Genomic DNA, 23,848 nt, shown 5'->3' on the forward strand with positions numbered 1-23,848 from the left:
ACAACACACACACACACACACACACACACACACACACACACACACACACACACACACACACACACACACACAGTGTGTGAGCGACAGACGTGTGTGCGTGTTCAGTGTGTTTCTCACCTGTGTGGCGAGATGGATGGGGAGGACGCGGTGTCCGCCTTGCGTTCGGCCTGGCGGACACGCACCGGTCTGCATCAACCCATGGGCCGGGGAGTGCTGCTCTGGCTGGCCGCCATTGGGTGGGGGGTGGGGGCGACAGTAATTATTCCTTGCTTTTAACTGCTTTTACTGCACTCGCTGCAACGCTGAAGCCGTGCGGAGCGCTGTCGGTGAGTGGCGGGGGTTGGGGAGGGTTCGGGGCCACACGATGACACGTCCCGCTGAGTGTAGGACGACCCTCTAGAGCAGAGACTCGTTTCTGGGCTTCGAACCCTTCGGGGTCCCAACTTCCCTCGCTCTCCGGTTCTGGTCACCGGGCTGCACTGAGCTGTTACCTTCAACACGTAGCAGTTTGAATCTAAAAATGGCTGAGAGGCTTAATAAATTAATAAATAAATTTTGGTAAATTACGTAACAGTGTGGGAACAGGTCTGCAGTCCCCCCTGGAACATAACACCTCCACACCCTCGTTCTCCTAAACCGTTTTATCGACGCAATGAGAAAATCCAGCAAAGCGCCGCCACCCAATGTCAAAATGATGATGATATGATTTTTAGGATGCTCCACCCACCCCCATGGGGTCATTTCAGGGAAACGGAGCTCTGCCCCCATTCCGGGGAACATGAGGGATGCTTTTCGGTTGTCCATCTCGTCCCGCGGAGAGTCCGTGTATCGTTGCCTCTGCCTGTCCGTTTGACACCCCCCATGAGTTTCGGCATTATACTTTGGTTCCGGTGGTACCCCGGTAAACCGTTAAAGGCCCCCCCCCACTGGTCACGTGTATTGTCCCTCAGCAATACTTGTGTGCAGTGCGTTGGGTTGTTTGAACGCTCATTGGTTTGTTTGTTCATGCGTTCGTCCGTTTCGTTCCGTTTCTACCCCCCACATACAGGCCCTACATGGTACTTAATTTACATCCCTCCACCCCCACTCCCCCCTCCCGAAACATTGATGTGGAAATGCCGTTCCATCAGCACAGCAGAAGCTGGCTGTTTGCATCTGATGTGTCTTCATCAATCTCAGTGCACCGCGTGTGCGTGCCGTGTGTGCGCGGCCACTTTGCATGTTGAGGTGCTTTGGAGAAGCTTGGCCATTCTTTCTCTCACATTAAATTATTCATTTTCAGAGGCTTTTCTCCAAAGAAATTTCAGCAGCTTGAATGTTCACTCACCCACGTGTGTGTGTGTGTGTGTGAGAGAGAGAGAGAGAGAGAGAGAGAGAGAGAGAGAGAGAGGACTTGACTGGGTTTTTCAACACTCTGCTCTTAGATATAGCTTCAGAGTTTCTCCTTGGACTTGAACCACCTGCCATTTGAGAGGGAAGGGTGTAGTTTGGTGCCTGTTTGGTTTGTCCTAACCAACACCTGTGTGTGTCGGTGTGATTCCAGGTCAGGGACTCTACAGTTCTGTCCCACCAGAACCAAACATGCATTTCAGCCACAAGTCCTGACCCCATGATCTTGTGTTGTCAACCCTAATCCCATAATGCACTGCAGCGGGTGATGTAACGGGGGGGGTGTCGGTACTTTACCCCGTCCTGTTTCTGTGTGAAGAGTAACGGTCAGTTTTATGTGTTTGTTTTACATGTTTGCGGGTGAGGGTAGGGGGAGGTGTGTGAACATAGCCCAGTTGGACCGTGGGAATGTTTCCGTGGTACAGGACCAGCGGGGCCTTGCGGGGGCGTCGCGTTGCAGATGTGTGCCAAAGCCTGGGGGTGGGGGTATGTCCCAGCATGCCCGTCACTCCTAATAAGAACTTGATAAGGGAAGATGTTGCACGTGTTCAACTCGATTTGATTTGTCCTTTATCATGGCCAATTGTACGTGTGTGTGTGTGTGTGTGTGTGTGTGTGTGGAGGCAGGCTTCATGACCAACGTGTCTTCACAGCTGAGGACACAGTGCAGTTCAGTATTTCATATTCTCCTCTTTTTATCCGTTAAGTCCAACAAAGGAAATACCAAGTACAGCAACACAGTGAAACTCCACCTTCACGAAACATCACTAGTGTGCAGCGTTTAAAAACCATTAATTCAATAAATTCCTTCTTTGTGTCACTGAACGTCGTGTCACTGGAAGCGTGGCCTCTGACCTGCATGTTTGTGACACGACTGAGCGACGGGTTGTGGTACTTTACTCTGGTCCCCCTCCGCATGTGGGCACGTCTACCGTTTGGGACTCAAGCCAATGATCTTATCTCCCCTCTTTTCTCCCCACAGGGGCGACATGTCAAAACAGGGCAGCTGGCGGCCATCAAGGTCATGGACGTCACGGAGGTAAGTGGAACCACCACAAATAAAAGCCACACGGATCTCGGTAGGCCGGAGCCTGGGACTCGCCTGGGACCGAACCCAGGCCTGTGAGCTCCGATCTGGGCCGGTCCAACCGTCCTTGGGCCCCCTGTCATGAGGAGCAGTGAAGTGTGAAGGCCGAGCCTAACGGTCCAGCAGCGCGGTTTTGCTCTTTGACTGTGGTGCCGAGTTAGCATTTTTACACCTTCTGAGTCACAAACGCATCATTTGACAATGACAGGGAGGGAATTCCCTGCTTAAATAGTTCCACACGGGACTCGGTCCACGTGTAACTGGATACGAGATGTCTCCGAGAAGGTGGACGCGCCGTCGGAATCCTGGAACGTGCTTCCGATGGGCACCGGTCCCTCGCGACAAACTTGCCTTTGTAGCTAAATATAGACCCGCTTTTGCCCGGAACGTAAGGGGCCTCCCTCACGCGGAGCTAATAGCAGGCTGAAGCTGTCCGCGACGTGTCTGTGGTCCCGACCTCGCCAGGCCCGTCGTGCAGAGACCCAAAGTGGGAGACAAGCGGGACCACAAACTAAACACTTCCCTCCAAAAATAGTCCCGTCACGTCAGGTTTTACCAGAATGCGTGCTCGGCGTGTGGGGTTCGGGTCCAAGGGAGCGACACGTCCGCTCCCGTCGGGCTGGGGGTGCCTTTCGGCCGGTGCCCCGGTCTACGGATACTTTTTTTTACTGTGTTAGTTGCGTCTGAGGAAAACTTTATAAGCTTATAACTTATATGAATTCTGAGAGTTTAGTTGCAGTGCACAGTCTGTTTTTGTGGGATACAAAAAAATGACTACGGTGTCACGGAAAGATCCGGAACTATTGTTGCGTCTCGCAGGAGCCAGAACCTAGAAAGAGTTTTTCTGCAGTTGGCCAAGTGGCCTTAGCTAGGTCATATTTTCGCGAGATGGAGCCATTAGAGGCAGAGTTGTGAGTAGTTAAAGAGCCCAGAAACAGGAGGAAAGGAGCTCACTGTCCCCCAGTGCCACCGTGGTGCCCCTCCTTGCGTTCACACCACATTAGCGCCCGTCCAAATATTTGCTTCTGACCATTGTTATTGGTGCGCAGTCCAGCGGCGCGTTACGGCTAGGTAGTGCTTAGACACCCAGAAAATGCGGTCGCTTGGTGTCTCCAAATCCGCCGTGCTTTCTTAGGTAAAGCTTTTACTCTGGTAGGAATGTGGACTTTTCACGGGTGAGGTGACCCGTCTTGCTGACGCTCGCCTCGTTTCACTTGAGAATCCCCCCCCCCGTCATTTTTAGTTATTTGCTCACTTATCTGGGGTTGCTCTTTTGCTGTGGTATCTGGGTGTGTTGTGCGTAACTTGATGGTCATTGCAGTGTGACAGTTCTAGGAGAGACTGTGTGTGTGTGTGTGTGTGTGTGTGTGTGTGTGTGTGTGTGTGTGTGTGTGTGTGTGTGTGTTTTTGGTGGACTCCATTTCCCAGAATCCTCCTCTTCATCATGATGACAGCAGGGAGCTAACATGGGTTCCTATTGGTTAGTGAGACAGGAAGCGAATGTCTGATAGAGGGTAGTGATTGGTACAGTACACCCCCCCCCCCCCCCCACATGCTCGAGAGGCCCTACTGTTACAGTAGAGGGTTGCACAGTTGGTCACGTGTCCCCTGGGGGCCTGGAGGGATGAGGGGGGTGGGGGTCGGCTGTGTGGACGTTTTCCGTGGACTCCTTTCAGCATGTGTGCGCTGACCCAGATTCTTTTTCCTGCTCCACATTTATAAATCCACAGCACACTGCTGCTGCGGGTGCTGAGCTGTGTGTGTGTGTGTGTGTGTGTGTGTGTGTGTGTGTGTGTGTGTGTGCGTGCGCATGCGAGATCACTGCATGGTGCAGCACAGAATACACTACTGATAAATGGTGTCAAAAATGTTTTTAATGGTAAAACTTTGCAAGTAAATGGCTGTGGCTTCAGATCACAGAAAGGGAGCTGGCTGCTTTACACAAGTAAAAGACTCTAGGGCTGAAGGACTTGGAAAACAACTGTAGTAAACAAAAAGAAAAAAAACTAGTAAAAATGACTGCTGGTAAACAGCGTCATCCGCTTTGAATAAAGGTAACTGCTAAGTAATGTGGCACTGCGGGTGAACACACACACACACACACACACACACACACACACACACACACAACACACACAGTCGGTGTCTTGATCCCTCCTAACCCTGGTTCTTGGAGCTGGTCCAATGGCAGGCTCCGGCTCAAGAAGCCGCCTGGCGTACCCGTGCTTCGATCAGTCCTCGTTCATTATTGAACAGGCAGGCGCCTTCGCTGGGGAATGGGCTGATGGGGGGGTGTAAATGCTCCGCACACATCTCTTCTGCCACCCGTGATCTCGCTCGGCCCTGGAGCTCTGGTGACCGTGTCAAACCGCGTCCAGTGCAGCTGGGTGCGTGGAAATGGAGAGAAACCACTGAAGGCGCATTCAGAAGCATTTCCTCTCCCGACAACGATACCCAGAATGCCTTGTGTTTGCCGTGGTGCCTCCTGTTCCCGGGGCGATGGGTCCTCTGGCAGTTCCCATAGACAAATTTAAATGGAAGAAGACGGCCATTTGCTTTGGCACTTAATGGAGAACATTGTCTTTCTCCGGCTCGACCGCCAACGGTCGCGGTGACAGTGGCCGTCTTGCCTGGAAGTTGATGACCGGGACTCTGGCTTTTCCTCTCTTCTCCTAGGAGTTACTCTTCTAGCCCTGTCATTGTCACTCGTCACTAAGGCAGAGGGACTGAGCATCGCCCCCTAGAGGCGCGTCGGGGCGCCGCTTCTCCGCTGTTTCCACTGAGCTGTGGCCTTCTTCCACTTGCTCCCGTATCTCTCGGAGCGTGTGTCCAGCGCGCAGTGCGGCTGGGGTGTGAGTAAGACGCATGAGTAATGTGTGTGTGGTAGCGGGAGGAGCCTCTCCTTTCCTTTCTGGGACAGACATCAGCATGACTGTGTAATTACCCTGCTATTGTTCACGCTCAGGAATGTGCAATTACTGCCTGTGACGCCACTTCAGAGACGTTCAACAAAGCAGAAAGTGTGTTTTATGTGCCGCGTGGTTCATAGTTTGCCTTTGTCAGACCGTGCTCCGTTAGGCAGAACCGTGGGCATGGCAGGCGAAGGTGTCCTCAAGCCGTCCTACACAAACATCTCACTGTACTGTGCAGGACGAGTGTGTTTGCGGGGCGGGGGGGTGACGCCCAGGCTGTGGACTAGTGTTTGTTTTGAGCTCTTTGCGCAGGCCGTACTTTCCAGTGCCTGGAAGCGCTTCCGTCGGGTCGGCCTCCGGCTGTCCTGCAGAAGGAAGTGAGCTAACGCGGCCTTTCCCTCTTCCCTCCTTGTCCATCGCCCGTGTGACTCAGGATGAAGAGGAGGAAATCAAACTGGAGATAAACATGCTCAAGAAGTACTCACACCACAGGAACATCGCCACCTACTATGGGGCCTTTATTAAGAAGAGCCCCCCGGGACACGATGACCAGCTGTGGGTGAGTCTTTCTCGCCTTCCCACACACACACACACTGTTTAGCTCTCCTTGAGGATGACACCTTCAGTGAGTGTGTAATGATGTTGGCCTGATGCTGTGGCTAATGTTCAATCACATTTTTTATTTCTAAAAAATACACTCCTGCCTTTCGATGCCCCTTGCTGATTTGTGTGTGTGTGTGTGTGTGTGTGTGTGTGTGTGAGATGATCTGTATATACCGCTGGTAATGTAGTGGTTAGAGCTGCTGCCTTTGGATCCAAAGGTTGTAGGTTTGAATCTCACTTCCGACAGTAATACCCTTGAGCAAGGTACTTACCCTAAATTGCTCCAGTAAAATTACCCACCTGTATAAATGGGTGAATAATTGTGAAGTAGCTTAACATGGTAAGTTGCTTTGGAGAAAAACATCAGCGGAATGAATGTGTATTCTCACTGGTGTGTGTATCCTCGCCGGTTACTCTTTCAACGCGCTCAGTTGGTGATGGAGTTCTGCGGCGCCGGCTCCATCACGGACCTTGTGAAGAACACCAAGGGGAACTCGTTGAAGGAGGACTGGATCGCCTACATCTCCCGAGAGATCCTCAGGGTGAGCGCGACTGTGACTCGAGTCTCGACTCGACCTTGACCCGACCCGACTCGACTCCTGGGATTGTCAGACTGACGTCTCCGTGCTCCCTCCGTAGGGTCTGGCTCACTTGCATGCCCACCACGTCATCCACCGGGACATCAAGGGCCAGAACGTCCTGCTGACGGAGAACGCCGAGGTCAAGTTGGGTGAGTGAAGAGGCGGACGGGTGGCACGGTGGAGCGACGCGGGTGGATCTCCCAGCAGAGCGGAAGCCAACAGATTGACTGCTGCTTTGTTCAGTTTAGCCTCAAAAGCAATATTAATATTAATAAATAATTCTATAGTCTTCCCACCTTAAAAGGTAATTCGATCCTGAAACGCCCTTCATAAGGTGAATTCTCGTAAATGACTTAATTACCGTTAGTTTCAGTGGTAAGTGCGTATGCATTGCTGAGCCTCAAAACCGGCACCCAGTTATGCTAAATATGACCAGATTCTTTCAAAATGGACACAATTACTTCAGTAGCTACATTTTTCATCATAACACAATATGACAGCAGTTTCTGTTCGTTACTTTGTCTATAGTACCGTACATCTGTCCATCTGCACTCTCCTTCCGAGCCACCGTACACTTAAACGCTGAAAACACACGTAGGACTCCAGATTTCTTAAAATTAATCCTTTCAGCAGTAAAAACAAAAATCACTGAAAATGATGCAAAGGAATTCAGTCAGTGGACGTGTGGATGTGGTTTGGACAGTCGAAAGGGGGACGTGGTCATTGAAATTGTATCGGGTGGAAATAACAGACGGACTGGTGGAGGTCGAGTGTGGCTCAGGAGGAGACGGTATGGTGACGCTGGTCTCGCGCTGCTCGGCAGTCGGGCGGGACGTGAATTCCACATTTGGCCGTGGAAAACGTGAGAGAATACCTCATGGCCCGAAGTAGGGGTATTAAATGAAACTCCCCACTCAAGCTCTTGCAGCCTGGGTGGACGTGTTTCGCAGTACAGCTGTAGTATGTAACACTGTAATACTTCTTTCCAGCAAGGATGCGTTGTGGAAGCGGAGTGTGATGTTACACATTTAACTGAGGTGCTGTCGTGTGTGCTTTTTAGTGGACTTTGGTGTCAGCGCCCAGCTGGATCGCACCGTGGGCAGGAGGAACACCTTCATCGGCACCCCCTACTGGATGGCCCCGGAGGTCATCGCTTGTGACGAGAACCCGGACGCCACCTACGACTACAGAGTGAGTGCCCGCCCACACACACACACACGTATCCGTGTGGGTTTTTGACCTGATCTAAGAGCAAGGTGGGCGAACCCTGTTCTGTCCACACCACCTCACCCTGTTTCTCCTCCTGCAGAGCGACCTGTGGTCCTGTGGGATCACCGCTATCGAGATGGCTGAGGGCGCCCCCCGTAAGTGCCACCGCAGCGCCCTCTTCCCTCCCCTCTCCGGCCCTCGTCCTCTTCCTCCTCCATCTGTCCTGTGTTTCTGCTCACTCCGAACACGACAAGCTCGTCCGCGGTGTAAACTGATCAAGGGTGTAAAACTGCTCTCGTGACACCAACTTCACTGCACCGACCTCACCAATACACACCGGTCGAACAGCCTGAAGGGACTCGCTTTGCCCTGCATGTACTCTGTCGACCGCGAGGTCAGAAGCTGTGTTTGGAAGTGCCCACAGTGATCTGTGTGCGTTTGGTTATGTCTTCAGCCCCGCCTGCATGCTGCTGCCACCTCCACCTCCCCCGTGGTCCGGCTCATGAGCTGATCTGTGTGCGTTTGCCTTTGTCTTCCAGCGCTGTGCGACATGCATCCGATGCGGGCCCTCTTCCTTATCCCGAGGAACCCCCCTCCGAGGCTGAAGTCCAAGAAATGGTGGGTGTCGAGCGGGTTGCGCGTGCGCGGTTGTCTCAGACACGGCGGTGGAGCGCCCCCAATCCTCCACCAGTGCTGTGGCACCGTTTGGACGAGCTGCCCGAGCCTGGCAGCCGCGGGCGGTTATATAAGCGAGATGTTTGGTGGCAGCCGGATGGGGGAGTGAGAACTCCCACAGCGGAGGTCTGCCGTGCCAGTTCCCTCGGCAGCCGCGTGGCTCAAGCGGGAGACGAGCAGCCCGTTCCGGGGAGGGTGCGGTTTGAGTCGTCCGGCTCTGGTCATCTCGCGATGGCCGATGGCCCTTCCGAACGAGAGCGCTGCCGTCAGTCAGCTGTGGGTTTTGCGGGTGAAATATTTAACTCGGGGGGTATGATCCAATTGCAGCAGCTCGGGTGAGCTGCTTTTTCGGCAGGTGGCCCAACGCATCTCTCCCATCGTTGGTGGCACCTTGAGGCTAAAAGGGTCTGGTTGTTAAAAACCTTTAGATTAGATGCCTGCACTCGGAAGGATACGGGTTCAGCTCCCTCCTCCTGCCATGGTACCCTTGATGAAGGTACCTGGCTGATTTGCTCCAGGAAAAATTGCCCTGCAATTATACTTAACACTGAGTTGCTTTGGAGAGAAGCACCAGTTAAATAATTAATGTAAAACATTAATTACTGCAGGCTCCATTTGCTGAGGGAGCCGTGTTCCTCTTCCTCACTGGTGGCAGACGTTTTTGTCTGTCACCGTGACAAGGCTCGTCTGTTTCTCACTAGGGTGGTCTTGGGTTCGACTCCAGCAGCTCTTTTTTTCCAACCTCTAATCTCGTTGTGTAGATATTTTGAGTAACACAAATCTCCGAAGACCAGGTGCTGTCTGATCACAGAGGATAAAGGGGTTGATGAGCGTCCATGTTTCGACAAACAAATGCAAAATTGGACAAAGTGTCACAGTGGTCCTCACAGGTCATGGTCCTTCCTGCCTCTTCTTCTCAGGTCCAAGAAGTTCTTCAGCTTCATCGAGGCGTGCCTGGTGAAGAACTACACCCAGCGGCCGCCCACAGAGCAGCTGTTGAAGCACCCCTTCATCCGGGACCAGCCCAACGAACGGCAGGTCCGCATCCAACTCAAGGACCACATCGACCGCACCCGCAAGAAGAGAGGCGAGAAGGGTGAGTTTTACCTGCCTGGAGGGGGCGCCGCGCCATGCCGGACTCTCCCCTCTTCCTTCTGCTGTCTCTGCTACGTCTTAAAGCACGCCTTGGGCCGTGTGCCTGACTTCGGGGGGCAGGAAGTCCCCGATGGCAGACCAGGAAGCCTGGCGATGTCGCAGCTCTAATGTATGTGCCCCCCTCCCTCCCCTGCAGATGAGACCGAGTACGAGTACAGCGGCAGTGAGGAAGAGGAGGAGGAAGCTCCCGAGCAGGAGGGCGAGCCCAGGTATGCGAGCAGAGGCGCTGACAGCTATTTCACTAGCATTCGCTCCCGCTTCGCCATGACAACCCAGGTCTGCTCTGAACACCGTTTCCACGGCAACCTGAAACTCACCAACTCGTGAGCCGTTAGCATCGCTTGTGCTCCGTCCCAGGTGCCCGTTTCACCTGCGCTGCACCGGCGCCGCAGTAACGTGCTGCTGCCAGCCGCCATTTTACCTGTGTGTTGTTCCTTGTTTCCATGGCAACTCGGAACTGTTCTGACACCATTCTGTCAGGCCACAAAATGTTGCCAAGGTTTAACAAAAAAGGGCCCTGCCATATGCTCCCACACCAGTTTGCCCACTGTGAAATCCTATTTATATTTCGCATAACAAACGGTTGTCATGCGAGATAATGCGGTAAAATACAGTATTAATGAGTTCATGCACCCAGAGATGTATATTCTAGATTAGTACATTAGTTGCCACAGATGTGTGCATTACTGGGCATCAGGTAGCATAGTGGTTAGGGCTGCTACCTTTTGACCCAAACGTTGTAGGTTCAAATCCCACCTCTGGCTGTAGTACCCTTGAGTAAGGTACTTACCCTCACTTGCTGCAGTGAGATTGCCCAGCTGTATAAACGGGGAAAACAGTTGGAGGTAGTTTGAAGAAAAGCGCCAGATAAACGACTAAATGTACATTTGCACCATATTTATATATGTTCTAATATAGCGCTGAGAGCACATTCATACAGCACATGAGAAACCATCACGTACAACATGAACTTTCAAGTGTTAATATTGGATATTAAAGTGACGAGTACAACTACAGTAATGGGGGTGTTTATTCCTTCATCACACTTTTCTCCAAAGTGAAGTACAGCTCAGGGGAAGAAAAGTGCATCAGCAACAGACGAAGGATTATGGACGCAGCTTGTGTGTCTGATACCACTGCTTTGCTGGTTCAGATCCCTCCAGTAGCTCCTATAGAAGTGACATTCAAATAGCAAATACAAAGATAGTCATGGCAAGTGGATCTGAAAGAGATGGGCGTGATTCCCTTCTTGAATGTGGGAGGGATTCAGCAGCTCTGAGGGACACATGGAGCTCATTCCACCAATCTGGGCCGAAACGGAGCGTTTGGGCTTTTGAATTAGGATCGCTTGAGCGTAGACTCGCCAACATGTACCTGTTAATGCTGTCGACTCAGAGGTGGGGATGTTGGATGTTGACTTCGGGACACGCGAACCAGGCATAAGCAAAGACACAGAGGCCGTAGCACGTTATCCAACGCGATGGGGGTCAGCAAACGGTGCGTTTGTAGTTTACCGGGTGCGTGTCGCAAAGTAAATATTGATAAAAGGCTCCGTGCGCCTCCGCAGCTCCATCGTCAACGTTCCGGGAGAATCGACGCTCCGCAGGGACTTCATCCGCCTGCAGCAGGAGAACAAGGAGCGCTCGGAGGCGCTGAGGAGGCAGCAGCTCCTGCAGGAACAGCAGCTCCGGGAGCAGGAGGAGTACAAGCGCCAGCTGCTGGCCGAGAGGCAGAAGCGCATCGAGCAGCAGAAAGAGCAGAGGCGGCGGCTGGAGGAGGTCGGTGGAGCCGTGACCTGAACCGCTCTCCCTGGTCCTCATGTTTCGGAGGCGGAGCCAGGTTAATCCGGCCCGCCGTCGCTCCCTACAGAGGGCTTCAGGGTTATGGTTTCGCCTGCATCGCTCCAGTCAGGTTACTGCTAGACCGATCTCAAATGGCCCACACCTGACTGTTGGAGCGATCAGAGGGAGGGCGTTTGTGGTTCCTCTACGATTAGAGGTGTTTGAACGTCGACCAGGGGCGTAAAAGCCTCCTCGAGCCTTGCCTTGAGACTCCAGTAAGAATGACTCTCGTTCCCGAGCCGTTCTCTTATTGTTGAAGCAGACCTTTCTGATCGAGCCCAGGCGAGGTTTTTCGCTCATCCGTAATCCTGTGCTCCGACCTGACTTGACCCACTTGGAGTGGTGTCTGTTATCGGCTTACTGAGAGTGATGTAAAACCATGGTTAATTACTGGCGCTGTTACGAGAAATGAGATCAGTAAATAATTGTTCTGCACTCAATGAAAGCCCAAATGTTCCCTTTAAGTTGAGTGTTGGAACAGAAAGGGCGCGAGCAGCTGCCCCGGTCCCTGAGACTCTCTGTCGCCCCCTACTGATGGCCCACAGCAACAGCGCCGTGAGCGGGAGATGCGGCGGCAACAGGAGCGCGAGCAGCGGCGGCGGGAGCAGGAGGAGAAGCGGCGCATCGAGGAGATGGAGCGCCGGCGCAAGGAGGAGGAGGAGCGCAGGAGGGCTGAGGAGGAGAAGAGGAGGGCTGATCGTGAGCAGGTTGGCGAGGGAGGGGGGGGTCATCGTCCACAGCGCCCAGGGGCGGGAATGGGGGGGGGGGCCCGATTATATTCTTACCGCCGTTCCCTCCCGCTGCCCGACAGGAGTACATCCGGCGCCAGCTGGAGGAGGAGCAGCGCCACCTGGAGATCCTGCAGCAGCAGCTTCTCCACGAGCAGGCCATGCTCCTGGTAAGCTCCGGTTACCTGGTCTCGTGCACCGGAGCGCGACCCGGAGGCATCGAGGACGATTTCGTCCTCCTGAGCATTTGTAGAGCAGTGTGTGTGTGCGCGCGTGCCGCAGTGTTGGTGTTTTGGAAGCTTCTGGTCAAGTTTCACAGGTGACCTCATGGGAGAACGTCCCTCCAGGAACGAGCTGGTGGTTCCTCCGTTGAGCAGCAAGTTCCTCCTGTCGGAACGGCGCATTTGGGCCTCGATCTCAGCTCTGGGGCCAAGTGCGTGCGGGAACTCGGTTAACGCGAGGACGCGGGCATCACCTGCAGCACGCTTTCCGACCTCGTCTCTCTAATCATGGTTTTTCACCACACTTTCAATCCCATATCCATCTGGCGGCTCCTCACCCCACCCCACCCCATCCTGACGCGTCTCGGGCTTTAATCCCCGCCACCGTTCAGAAGCTCGGTCACGACACGCTTGTTCATTTGCACAAAAATTTTGCTGCGAATGAGAGTGTCGTCACTCTTCACTCTGTCAGAGCATTATGGGAAATCACTGGCCGTTCTCTTTGCTTCACGAGCGCTTTAACCCCCCCACTGCGTTCGGCTTCTGACTCCAGCTGTGACCATGACCGTCGCTGCTTGAAGCCAAAGTATTTTTCCTGTTATGTTCACTTCCAGTCAGTAATAATGAAAACAGGATCAGTTCCTACAGTCAACAATAAAACAGTTGGGTGTTTGGCCTCAACCTCCTGTCCCTTTCTGCAGGCCCTTGCCCACCTACGAGACCCCTTTTTAGAGAAGTACAGTAACACCAGCAGGTGGCGCAGTGCTTAGAGCAGTCACCTTGCAGTGGAAGGGCTTCCAGTCCCACCTACTGCTCTGCTACCTTTTGATTAAGGTACTCACCCCGAACTGAAACGGTAAAAATTACACCACTGTATAAATAGCTAAATCGCTGTGGAAAAAATTGCATTTGCACTTCATTTATGTTCGCGTCTCATTTATATTCACGTTATTTTTACTGTTAATTCAGCGTAAGAACCTTCATCAGATGTAGTGCAATAGGAGGTGGGGTTTGAACCTTTGTCCTTTAGATATTCATAGTTGTTCCTTTCACTTTAATATTCGAACCTGAGTGTGAGGCAGCCGCTGTAACCGCTGCGCCACCTGCAGGTGTCAAGAGTTGGTGCTGGAAAACACCACCCCTTCCCTAGTCTGCCCTGCCCAATGGGAGTCCGGCCTCCTCCGGCACCCTGTTGCGCCGCCGCCTCCCCTCCCCTGAACGGCGACTCTCGGCTCTCTGTGTGTCAGGAGTACAAGTGGCGGGAGATGGAGGAGCAGCGGCAGGCCGAGCGGCTCCAGAGGCAGCTGCAGGTGGAGCAGGCCTACTTGCTGTCCCTCCAGCAGGACCATAAACAACAGCAGCAGCAGCAGCAGCAGGACCGGACCAAAGTTCCCCAGCTGCCCTTGCTGCACGCTCACCCCCACCCGCACCCGCCCGCAGAGCCCAAAGGCCCTGCCCCCAAACCCGAGCCCGATCCAGCCGAGCGGGTCAGAGAGGTGAACCCCACTCTCGTCCGCGCACCTTGTTCCGCTGCCGCTTTGCCCCCCCCCCCACCTCACATTCGCTTCGCTGGGCACGAGTCTGATGGCTTCGGTCCCGAGTCTGTCTGCTGCGTGTCTTTAACCACGCTAACAGGCATGGCCCCGCCCTTCCGCTCTCATGACTCATTGGCTCTGTTGGTTTCTGTAGGCTAGCCGGAGAACCCTAGGGGGTCCTGTGTCGCGTGTGATGTCCGTCACTGGCTACTGCACTTTCCTCTGCCTCCAGGCCCTGCCCCTGACCGCTCCCCTTACCAGTTCGTGAACCGTAAGACGGACACCCCCCCCCCCCCCTCCCCAAAAGGCCCCATACAGCAGCTACTAAATTTGTCAGTCAATCCTACCAATTTAAATAAAAAATTAAGTTTAAAAAAACCCCTCAAAACTGTAATAGATGGAAAATTTGCAGTAAGACAGTTTATTCCATTATTATTCTATATTCATCAACTGTATGTCCTATGCAGGGTCACAGATTTCCACTTTCAGTTGCTTTATTACTTTTACAGTCAGTACCTCAACTTATTTGCTGGATAGATTCTATGCAAGTCCTATAATAAATAATTATAATACATATAATTTAAAAAATACTAGAGGGCTATATAGATACTATATATAAAAAACTTTTTTATTAACTTCTAGTTACGTTAAAATTAAAACTTGTTTAAACTGACTGAAAATGAAAATATCGCCATAAATTCCACCTGATTTGTACCATAAACGTGATGTTCTTTGCCTCGTTTTTGGTCACATACTTAGGAACATTGGACACGAGATGTGGAGGACAACGTTTAAGCCTTGCATTATTTTCGAGTCCGTTTTACTGCCACCTAACTGTTGTACGTGGAAACGCAGGTTGCGTTCACTCCAAACAAATTTTTGGAAATAGACAGGTCAAGAAAACAGAAACGAATGGGTTGAAAAATGACTTGCCGATCTGTCTCCCTACTGCATTCAGATTGTAGGAAATTCCCTGATCTTTAAAGTGTCTCATTTGCTTCACTGCAGGGATATTTGACAAGTTTTGCTTTCTGTACGTGAAAAGGCCAAACTAGTCTGTCACTCACGGCTACAGCGCCCCTACTTGCTAAAATGCACTAAAACTTGTTAAAATACGTTCTTGTTTCTCTTTCACCTCTTCTGTACAGTCTGCAGCTCTTCTGTGCTTCCACTGCTTGCTGATACTCTCTAGTTTCTACTAAAATTGTTCTTAAGATGAAACATCTTTTTGGGTTTTGTTTCAGCCTTATTGAAAAAGGAATAACTGGGGCATATACTGATCTGTGGGAACTGTGATTTTTTAAAAAAAAAAAAAAAAAAAAAGCTTTTTAAGAGCATCTTTAAAGCTGCACATTGTGCATTGATGGAAGGAATTTAAAATTTGTCTCCAAGGCGCTTTGGCTTCCTCGTGCCTCCTTGACCATAAATCTTCACCAATCATCACCAGTCATGACCAATCATCAGCAATCATCCCTCTTTTCATTTGCACACCATCGCTTGCTGCAGTCATCCATAAGCTGATTCTCTTCCTCCTCAGTTTAGTGGAATATTAACTGCAGGCTCGTCGGTTTAGTCAACGAACAGAAGGTTAAGCTTAAATCCTGCTGTACCGCATCTCAAAGATTGTGGCGGAAGGAAGCAGGAGTGGGAATTAGGTTCGATGAATGTAGCTTTCAGTGCTGCTGGTGGGAAACTGGGACAACAAGTTTGATGTTGGTGTCATTTCTCTTCTGGGGCAAGACTGTTGAACTACGTTGAAGACTATGTTGTTCCTGTGGTTCGCCTCTGTTCTCTTTGAAGTCCTCAGAAGGTGCTTGTAAGCTTTCTGTCGCTGGTTAAGGTTTTCATGAGTCGTCGTTATAAAGGCATCAGGCATGGGATGTGTGAGGATTTGTCAATCGCGTTTTTGCTGCTGGATTTTCCGAGTTCTTACTGTGCTTCGGATGTGCTGGAACTACGGGCCACTCCAAGTGGCACTGGTCGACTGATAAGGTTGATCTGATGGTGGTTTCCAACCTGTAATATGAGGGTTTTACCCAGAAGTCTGAGTCCCACGACATGACAAATGTTCCCACGTTCCAGTCAGGTCCCAACCAGCACACGTGCTGCAACCACCCGTGTTTCTGTGTTCTCTGGCTACAACCAGATGTTTCATCTAAAGACTCTTGTCCCCTGTAGAGGCATCCTGTTTGCTTGTTTAGTAACCAGTTTTCTTGGGAATTTTCTCACGTGGCTGGAGAGGAGTGCAAGGCTGTGTTTCTGCAGTGCACACACTCCAGGTTCCTCTCATGGCGGTTCCCAAGAGGAATCGCACCTGTCCTCCTTGGTTCGGCTGCAGCCAATTGAACACGATACCATATAGGCTCACCGATGCGCCCGAATATGTCGTTAAAGAAACGTTTACTTGCACATCAGCACCTGTTGGCTCTCGAGCCGAAGAAAGTTCCCAAGAGAATTCGGTCCATTCGCAGATTCCTCTGGTCAGTAGTCGCCAGTGATCCTGTGGTCCGAGATTCAGGTTTTTGCCTCCCCACATTCTCCTGTGCCCTCTGCACCCACCAGGCTGACGAAAGGTTTCGAAAGAACATTCAGGGGTCCCCGCAGGCAGTGCAGTCCAAGCAACCTTCGGCACCCTTCCATAACGGCAGCTCTGCTGAACCCGCTCCGCCCGCTGCCCACAGACCCATGGAACCACAGGTAACCAATACGACAATCACTGCCCAGCCATTTCTCCTCCTCTTCCTCTAGGGGGAGCAGTGAAGCAGCAGCTGTGCTAGCGCTACTGTTAGCACTCTGCTGGCCTGGATCTTGCTCTCACTCCTCTCACTTGAGGTCACCGGAAGGGAGGCATCAGATCCCACCTTCACTTAGGGTGACTCCACCCCCTTCCTTTCCAGCACCCAAGCCCCTCCCTCAGTTTCAGGCCTATTGTGATGGACAAGCCCCAGGTTGCATGCAATTGGCTGCTGTAGCACAGAAGCTCCACCCACCTACCTCGCTGAGAGCTCGCTCCGATTGTCACGACGATCCATCCCCGAGTCACTCACCTCAAGGCTTCTCGGGATGGAAAAAAGACCACAAGCAGTGTGAAAGTGTGTGTGTATGCGTGTATGCGCGTGTTGTGTGAGCACACGCTGTTAACGAGGCACTGCATTTAACAGGACTTGCATGTGTTTCACCAAATGATGTGACTCTCGACTGATCTCGACAGCAGGGTAAAACAACCGTTAATTCGTAGCGGTGTTTCATAAGTGAGTGGGAATTGGTCATATAAATGATAAATGGTAATTTTACACTCTATGGAGGAGGCTTTAATTGTGAAGAAACTTCTGATAGTGCAGTATTCGTAATTAATAACTGCGCTACGGGAAGAACATATGCGGGAATGGATTAATTGTGTTCCCCAGTCGCTCGACCTCATTACGCGCCGATGCGCCGTTTTGATGGAAATTTGAAAGGGGTGCTAATTAGCGCACTAATGAAGCATGAGTCGGTGGGTGGCTTTGAGTCATCCGCCCTGGGGCCCACCCCACGATTTCAGCTTAGTGGACGCTTAAGGGTGGGGGATGGTCGGTGGGGGAGATGTCGAGAAGGAGTCGAGATCACAGGACACACTGCAAGTTTCATCCAAGGATGTGCATTTAGGTCTGTGTGGGGGGGTGGGGGGGTGTGCATCCGATGGATTGTGCCCATGTCTGAATCCATGTGCATCATAACTGTCCGTGCACCCACCCCACCCCACCCCTGGCTGTGTACTGCTCTCACTGCCCCTCCCCACACCCCCGCCCCAGTGCTGACCCCTCCCTCTGTTTGTTCTCTTCCCCCTCCCTCCGGAAAGGTCCCGTGGTCGCACCCGGCCGCACCCCCAGTGTGTCGCTCCCACTCCTTCAGTGATCCCGTTCCTAGCTTTGCACACCTCCATCTGCGCCCCCAGGAGCCGTCCCCCCCAGAGCCTAGGGCCCCGGTGCCCGAGCCCGCACCCAAGCACAAGCACCCTCCGTGGGCGCGGGCTGACAGTGAGGAGGTTCCTCCCAGGGTAAGGGCAGGCCTGTAGGACTCGCCTCTCCTTCCCGATGCTCCGCAGCCCCCCACCCCCTTCCCCTCCGAGGGTGGGGGAGGGGGATGCCAAGCAGAAGGAAAAGTAGCCTCTTTGCTACGCTAGCTTTCCTGCAGAGTTTCCCATGTCGGACTCACCTGTGATTGTGTGTCTCAACTGTGTGACTTCGGCTCTGTTTGTCTGCTTCGTAAGGGCGAGCTGAAAAAAGGTCAAGGGCGTTCTAATGGGGCTGGGGAGGTGCAGAGGGTTCGGTATGAAGACACGTAGGAGTCTGGCGGGCTGCTGTCCGATTTTTTTCAGCACATCGGTACATGTGTAGTTTACGGCCCTTTTGCATGTAATATGTGTAAACGGATTACGTGGAGTGTTAGCCTGCATCTCCTAGCCTCGACAAAACGGTACACAAAGTCCCATGGTGCAGTGGGGGAAAGCTTCACCGTTAACAGCGTTAGTAAGAATTGAAGCCGCAGACACACAACAAACTAGGCGTGATGTTTAAGCTGAGGCCTTGAGAGCCAGGTAGTGGAATGGTCAAGGAACTGGAATTATGACCACTAGGGGGCAGGATCCTCCGTCAAAACCAAGGTGCTTGAGCTGAGTTGCTTCAGGGAAAATCTTGACCAGTACAATGGGCTAAACGTGCATTTCGAAGTGCCCTTTTTGTGCAGCAATGTAAGAAACGCAGTTGGTCCCTGACTTACGACGTTTCGAGTAACAAACTTTTTTTTGAGAAGTATGGCTGCCGTGGTGTTTCAGATGGCGCCAAAGCTTAATGCGATGTGCAGACAGATGGCGAGCTCGAACACTAAGTGGTGCCTTAAGATTCCAAAGAGCGGAGAAGGCGTAAATGAAGGAAGCTGAAGGCCCACAAGCTGTACGTGATCCTATGGCTTCTGGATCTACTCGTTTCAAGCCATCAGCAAAGTGCCGCCTCTCCATCATCCTCCGTCCGCGTGTAAAACCTGTGTCTCCGAGCTGATGTGCACTTGTTTGCACTTCAAGGTGTAAATGACAGACAACTTACATTTTTAAACCTTATTATTTTTTATTTCTCATACTTTTATTGGATATTACTAAATTTTGTGTGATACGTAGGATAAGAGAAGGGTTCGAGGAGCCGCTGATGAGCACCAGCACCCTCTCTATTGGGCTTTCTTATTTACACCGTGTTGTAAATACTCCTACCAGGAGCCTTTCAGCTCAGAGGCATGAGAGAGAACGACTACACGAACTGCTCTGTTCCTGCTAGAAAAACCCCACCGTTGCCTCCCACCCTGCAGCTGCTAACATGCACATTCATTGATTTACCAGACACTTCTCCACAGTGACGTACAACTCGGAGAAGAAAAAAGTGCATTTGGCAGACAGAGATACTGATGCAGATATGTGATGGTTAATACTCACTCGCTTGGTCCAGTAACACCGTCTTTGCCGGTACACGTCACACGAATGATGAGGGGCTTCTGTCCCGCTTTGTGTTGCTTTTACAAACTTTCTGAGCAACAAAGAAATTCTCAGTCTCAGATAAATTCCTAAGTTCGGGACCAATTGTATTCACCGATATTTGATCATTTTGCTGATATGGGAGAACCCTGGGAGGTGACTTGCATCAGCAGACCTTGTCACATGATGGGGCTTGTGATGGTGCAAAGCATGCTGGGAATGGGTGCTCTGCTGTTCTGGGGCTCGGTGGGGACTGCTTTCTAAGGTATGATGCTTTAAAGTAAAGAAAAAGCAGTAGAGCTGGGAGCCTCCTCCTCATCATCTTCATGATCTCCACATGACATCACCCCCACCCTGGGTGGGAGGCACGTCACATGGGCTCACGCCATGTCTGAACGGTGGCTGCTAAACAAGTCCATTTTACATGCGCTGCTCTCTGCTCCACACTTGATGCTGGGTCCGATCTTCTTGTGGCCAGTGTCTCCATAGTGTTTACCCTGACTTTACCTCAGCGCGGCACTGTCATGCAGCTGTTCTTTAACTGCACCAGTTCACACTGCACATCTTCAGAAGTTTTAGATAACCTTTCGACAGGAAACGTACCTTCATTTGCTAATGCTAATGTGTCAGGAATCAAAAATATGATCTCTAACATTTCGAGATCAGCCTCCAGCATGATTCAGATGCCATCCCAAGCAGGTGTCATGTTGTCAGGAGATTCCTGAGATGTGGAGAGATCTTGCCGCTCCTTGTTTGTTTTTCTGTCTTCCTTGTGGCACCAGTGAGGTTGGACTATAGGGAGTGGAAAGGGCGACCCAGTGTTGTACTGTGGTTGACTTTCATTAATTGCAAGCTCTTAAAGCACCTTGTCTTTTTGGAAGGTTCCTGTGAGGACGACATCTCGGTCCCCGGTGCTGTCCCGCAGAGACTCGCCGCTGCAGGGTGCCGTTCAGGCTAGCAGCCAAGTGGCCCAGAGAAGCGCAGCCAAGTACGGTGCCCTCATCTCATGGCCTTTGTCCACGATCGGTGGAGAACTCTCTCTCTCTGTGTGTGTGTGTGTGTGTGTGTGTGTGTGTGTGTGTGTGTGTGTGTGTGTGTGTGTGTGTGTGTGTGTGGGAGAGAGACGCTGACCTCCCTTACTCTGTCTCTCAGTAACGCAGAGCCCCGCCTCCTCTGGGACCGGGTGGAGAAGCTGGCCTCCAGGCCCGGAAGTGGCAGCTCCTCTGGTTCTAGCAACTCCAGCTCCCAGGCCGGGTCGCAGAGTGGCTCGGGGGAGAGGTTCCGGGTTCGATGTGAGTCTGTGCCCTGACCTGCAGATGCCACCAACACACAGATGCATTTCAGCCACACAGAGAGGGGTAGTTTCTTCAGACAGTGCCATTCAGTGGCTCGTGTCATGTCTCTTCATCCTTCAGCATCCTCCAAGTCCGAGGGCTCCCCGTTGCAGCGTCCTGAGAACGCTGTCAAGAAGCCAGAAGAGAAGAAGGACTTTGTGAGGCCAAGCCGCCCAGCGGTGAGTGTGTCCCTTATATCGCTGGTGTTGGAGATCAGAGGGAGCTCATCTGCTACATACTGTCCAAATACCTGAATTAGGATCTGGAATATGTCACAGTAAACTGGAATAAATGTGGAATAGAGCTCAGTAGTGTGAAATTTTTTTACCATAGTCTGGAACAGATCATAGTGATCTGGAATAGAGCACTGAGGTCCAGGCTAAGTCATGACAGTGTGCAATATGTCAGCGTGGTTGGAGCACAGAACAGTGATGCGGTGTAGAGCATGGCAGTCTGGAATAGGTACGGATCTGCTGTAGCTGATAGGGGTGTGTAAGAGCACATGGTAGTCTGAAATATGTCACGGTGGTTCGGAATAGAACACTATAGTCTGGTATTAGTAGTAACGTTTGTTGCTATGAGATCTGGCTCATACTGTATGTGAAACAATATCGTCGACACTGTAACTGTTTCCTGTTCGTGTTTCTGGAAGAATTCTTCCAATGACGTTAACTTCAGGTGAGATGACCGACATGACTGACACATTTCTGGTGTGTGTGTTTGTGTGTGTGTTTTGTCTTCCCACCAACTGCTCTCCCAACTCGACCTCTTGCTGCGCCACGTGACCTAATCACGTGGCCCTGAATGTGCCAATTCTGTAGGGTGATGTGGTAAGATCGTGTGCGCAGAGTCCAGTCGCTCACCCACCTCCTCGCAGCCACTGGTCTTGTTCATCCACCTGCCCACTGCATGCTGCCTCGTTGGGGTCATGGGGGTTGGATGCGGTCCTCTTTCACCTCTCACTTTACCTTTTTACCACGTTTTTTCAGAAAGTGCAACCAGTGAAATGCAGATATCTTCTAAATGTTAATTTAACTAGTAATTTCTTTATATCTCTAAAAATACATTTACCATTTAAGTATTACATTAAAACTTATTGGTTGTTTTGCACCTGAGGTTGCACTGTTCCATTTGCATTCATTCCATATTCATTGGCTGGATCCTTCACCAGCCTGCTCTTCATTGGCTGGATCCTTCACCAGCCTGCTCCGCTCCTCATTGGCTGGATCCTTCACCAGCCTGCTCCTCATTGGCTGGCCCCTTCACCAGCCTGCCTTTCACGGGGTCATACATCTCTCTGTCATACTTCTTTCCTACAGCTTCTTGCTTCCTGCCTGCAATACCCCTCCAGTCTGTGGCCTTACGTGGAATGAGCTGGTCCTCGACCCCAGGAAGTCAACACAAGGAGGAATAGGGGTGTTATGATGGAGAGGGACAGCTGGGTGGGGGGGGCAGTACTAAGCGGTTAAGTGTGAACTGAAAGCACTGCTGCGCAGCCCACAGCTGCAAATGTTGGCTGCTAGAAGAACGCAGTGACTTGCCAAGCTTCTCTCTGCGCGCTGACTTCTTCATCCGGTCACAGGCACTCATACACACGGCTCGTGCTGGACTCGGCTGCTGACCTTTGACCTCTGCCCTCTTTCCCTCTGTCCCCCTGAAGGACCTCACTGCTTTGGCCAAGGAGCTGCGGGCGGTGGAGGAGGTGCGGCCTCACAACAAGGTCACCGATTACTCTTCCTCCAGTGAGGAGTCGGGCACCACAGACGAGGACGATGAAGATGTGGAGCAAGAGGGTGCCGACGAGTCCACCTCAGGGCCCGAAGACTCCCGTGCGGTGTACGTAGGCCCTGACGTGACCCCTAGCCCTGAACCTCGGTGACACTGATATGTTTCCTGTTGGCAGCCAAAGGGACTTCCCTTCAAACCTTAAAATTTGAAGGATTTTACGTGCAGCTGTGCTCGTGTTTTTCTAATCCTCTTAATGGAAGAGGAAGTGTTTCATGGTCTTGAAGGATTTGGAACGCTCTTAAAGAGTGTAATGGTGAGATGTGAGACTCGACAGCATAAGGTCACGCGCTGGCCTCGTACAGAGGAGGCGTAAGTTAGCGGGAGGATTATTTCGGCTTGTAGCTGACCAGCGCCACCTTGGTGCCTGTCGGGTTACTGCAGTCGCCCAAAACAGCTGACCTGCTTCCTCTCACCAGCTCCTCCAACCTGAGCAACGGGGAGACGGAGTCCGTGAAGACCATGGTGGTTCACGACGAGGCGGAGAGCGACCCCGCCACCACGCCTTCCAATGACGGCACCCTGGTCGTCAGACAGGTGGGGTGTGTGTGTGTGTGTGTGTGTGTGTGTGTGTGTGCGTGTGCGTGTGCGTGTGTGTGTGCGTGCATTCTAAAAAAAAAAAATCCAATTCCAGACATCGGGTTTTCAGACTTTTATTCAAATTCCTATAAATGTTGTCATTTTGTTCACTCAATCATCCCTTCCATGATAATTAGTTGTATTTTGTTTGATTGTATTTTTGTTGTTATTCTTTAGATAATTTAGGACAGAGGTAATGAGGGGCAGCAATCGGTTGTGTTCCAGGGATTGGATGGATGGATGGAGACAGTGATTGATTGACTTGGATGGCTAGAGACATGGATTGATTGAGCGATTAATGAATGGCTAGAAAGATTGCTTGATCGATTTATAGATTGACTCATGGGTGGATAGAAACATGGATTGATTGATTGATTGGAGGTTTACTGTTTTTTGTTGTTTATCCCCATAATCAACTGGTTCTGCAGCTTTGAAGTATTGAGTGGATAAGGCATAGATTTTTTTTTGGTTTTGAAAACGAGCTGCTTTATCCAGTAGTCGTCTGGGGACTGAAATCAACAACTACAGTAGTGAAAGTCTTCACATCGTTCAATAAATTTGCCTAGTCGAGCACAGACAACCCACAGGAGCCCCTTTCTGTGCCGCTCTCTTCATTCTTCTCCTTGAAAGACCCGAACCTGGACCAAGCTTCCAAAATATTCCAGCACATTCCTTACACAGTCTGACCTTGACTGGGTTTTTGCAGTAGTCAAG

The 23,848-nt window shown here is 51.5% G+C and overlaps 1 protein-coding gene across 7 annotated transcripts in view; it reads left to right on the forward strand.

The window, feature by feature from the left end:
• The window catches only part of LOC108926901 (mitogen-activated protein kinase kinase kinase kinase 4), a 52,779-nt gene that overhangs the window by 19,100 nt on the left and 9,831 nt on the right, over window positions 1-23,848 (forward strand). For 2 of the 7 annotated variants that reach the window (XM_029257806.1, XM_018739883.2), the window contains exons 3-23: window positions 2,372-2,428; window positions 5,822-5,947; window positions 6,423-6,533; window positions 6,631-6,721; window positions 7,633-7,763; window positions 7,882-7,936; window positions 8,321-8,399; window positions 9,377-9,552; window positions 9,748-9,820; window positions 11,179-11,389; window positions 11,998-12,159; window positions 12,264-12,350; window positions 13,649-13,897; window positions 16,499-16,633; window positions 17,775-17,972; window positions 20,318-20,424; window positions 20,589-20,728; window positions 20,852-20,949; window positions 21,592-21,600; window positions 22,431-22,606; window positions 22,975-23,092. In XM_029257806.1, the coding sequence (XP_029113639.1) occupies window positions 2,372-2,428; window positions 5,822-5,947; window positions 6,423-6,533; window positions 6,631-6,721; window positions 7,633-7,763; window positions 7,882-7,936; window positions 8,321-8,399; window positions 9,377-9,552; window positions 9,748-9,820; window positions 11,179-11,389; window positions 11,998-12,159; window positions 12,264-12,350; window positions 13,649-13,897; window positions 16,499-16,633; window positions 17,775-17,972; window positions 20,318-20,424; window positions 20,589-20,728; window positions 20,852-20,949; window positions 21,592-21,600; window positions 22,431-22,606; window positions 22,975-23,092 (2,589 nt within the window). The remainder of the gene's footprint in view (window positions 1-2,371; window positions 2,429-5,821; window positions 5,948-6,422; window positions 6,534-6,630; window positions 6,722-7,632; window positions 7,764-7,881; window positions 7,937-8,320; window positions 8,400-9,376; window positions 9,553-9,747; window positions 9,821-11,178; window positions 11,390-11,997; window positions 12,160-12,263; window positions 12,351-13,648; window positions 13,898-16,498; window positions 16,634-17,774; window positions 17,973-20,317; window positions 20,425-20,588; window positions 20,729-20,851; window positions 20,950-21,591; window positions 21,601-22,430; window positions 22,607-22,974; window positions 23,093-23,848) is intronic. The other 5 variants (XM_029257807.1, XM_018739884.2, XM_018739885.2 and 2 more) reach the window with 4 other exon arrangements.

Source organism: Scleropages formosus, chromosome 14 (assembly GCF_900964775.1).
Source record: "Scleropages formosus chromosome 14, fSclFor1.1, whole genome shotgun sequence".
Classification (NCBI taxonomy): Eukaryota; Metazoa; Chordata; class Actinopteri; order Osteoglossiformes; family Osteoglossidae; genus Scleropages; species Scleropages formosus.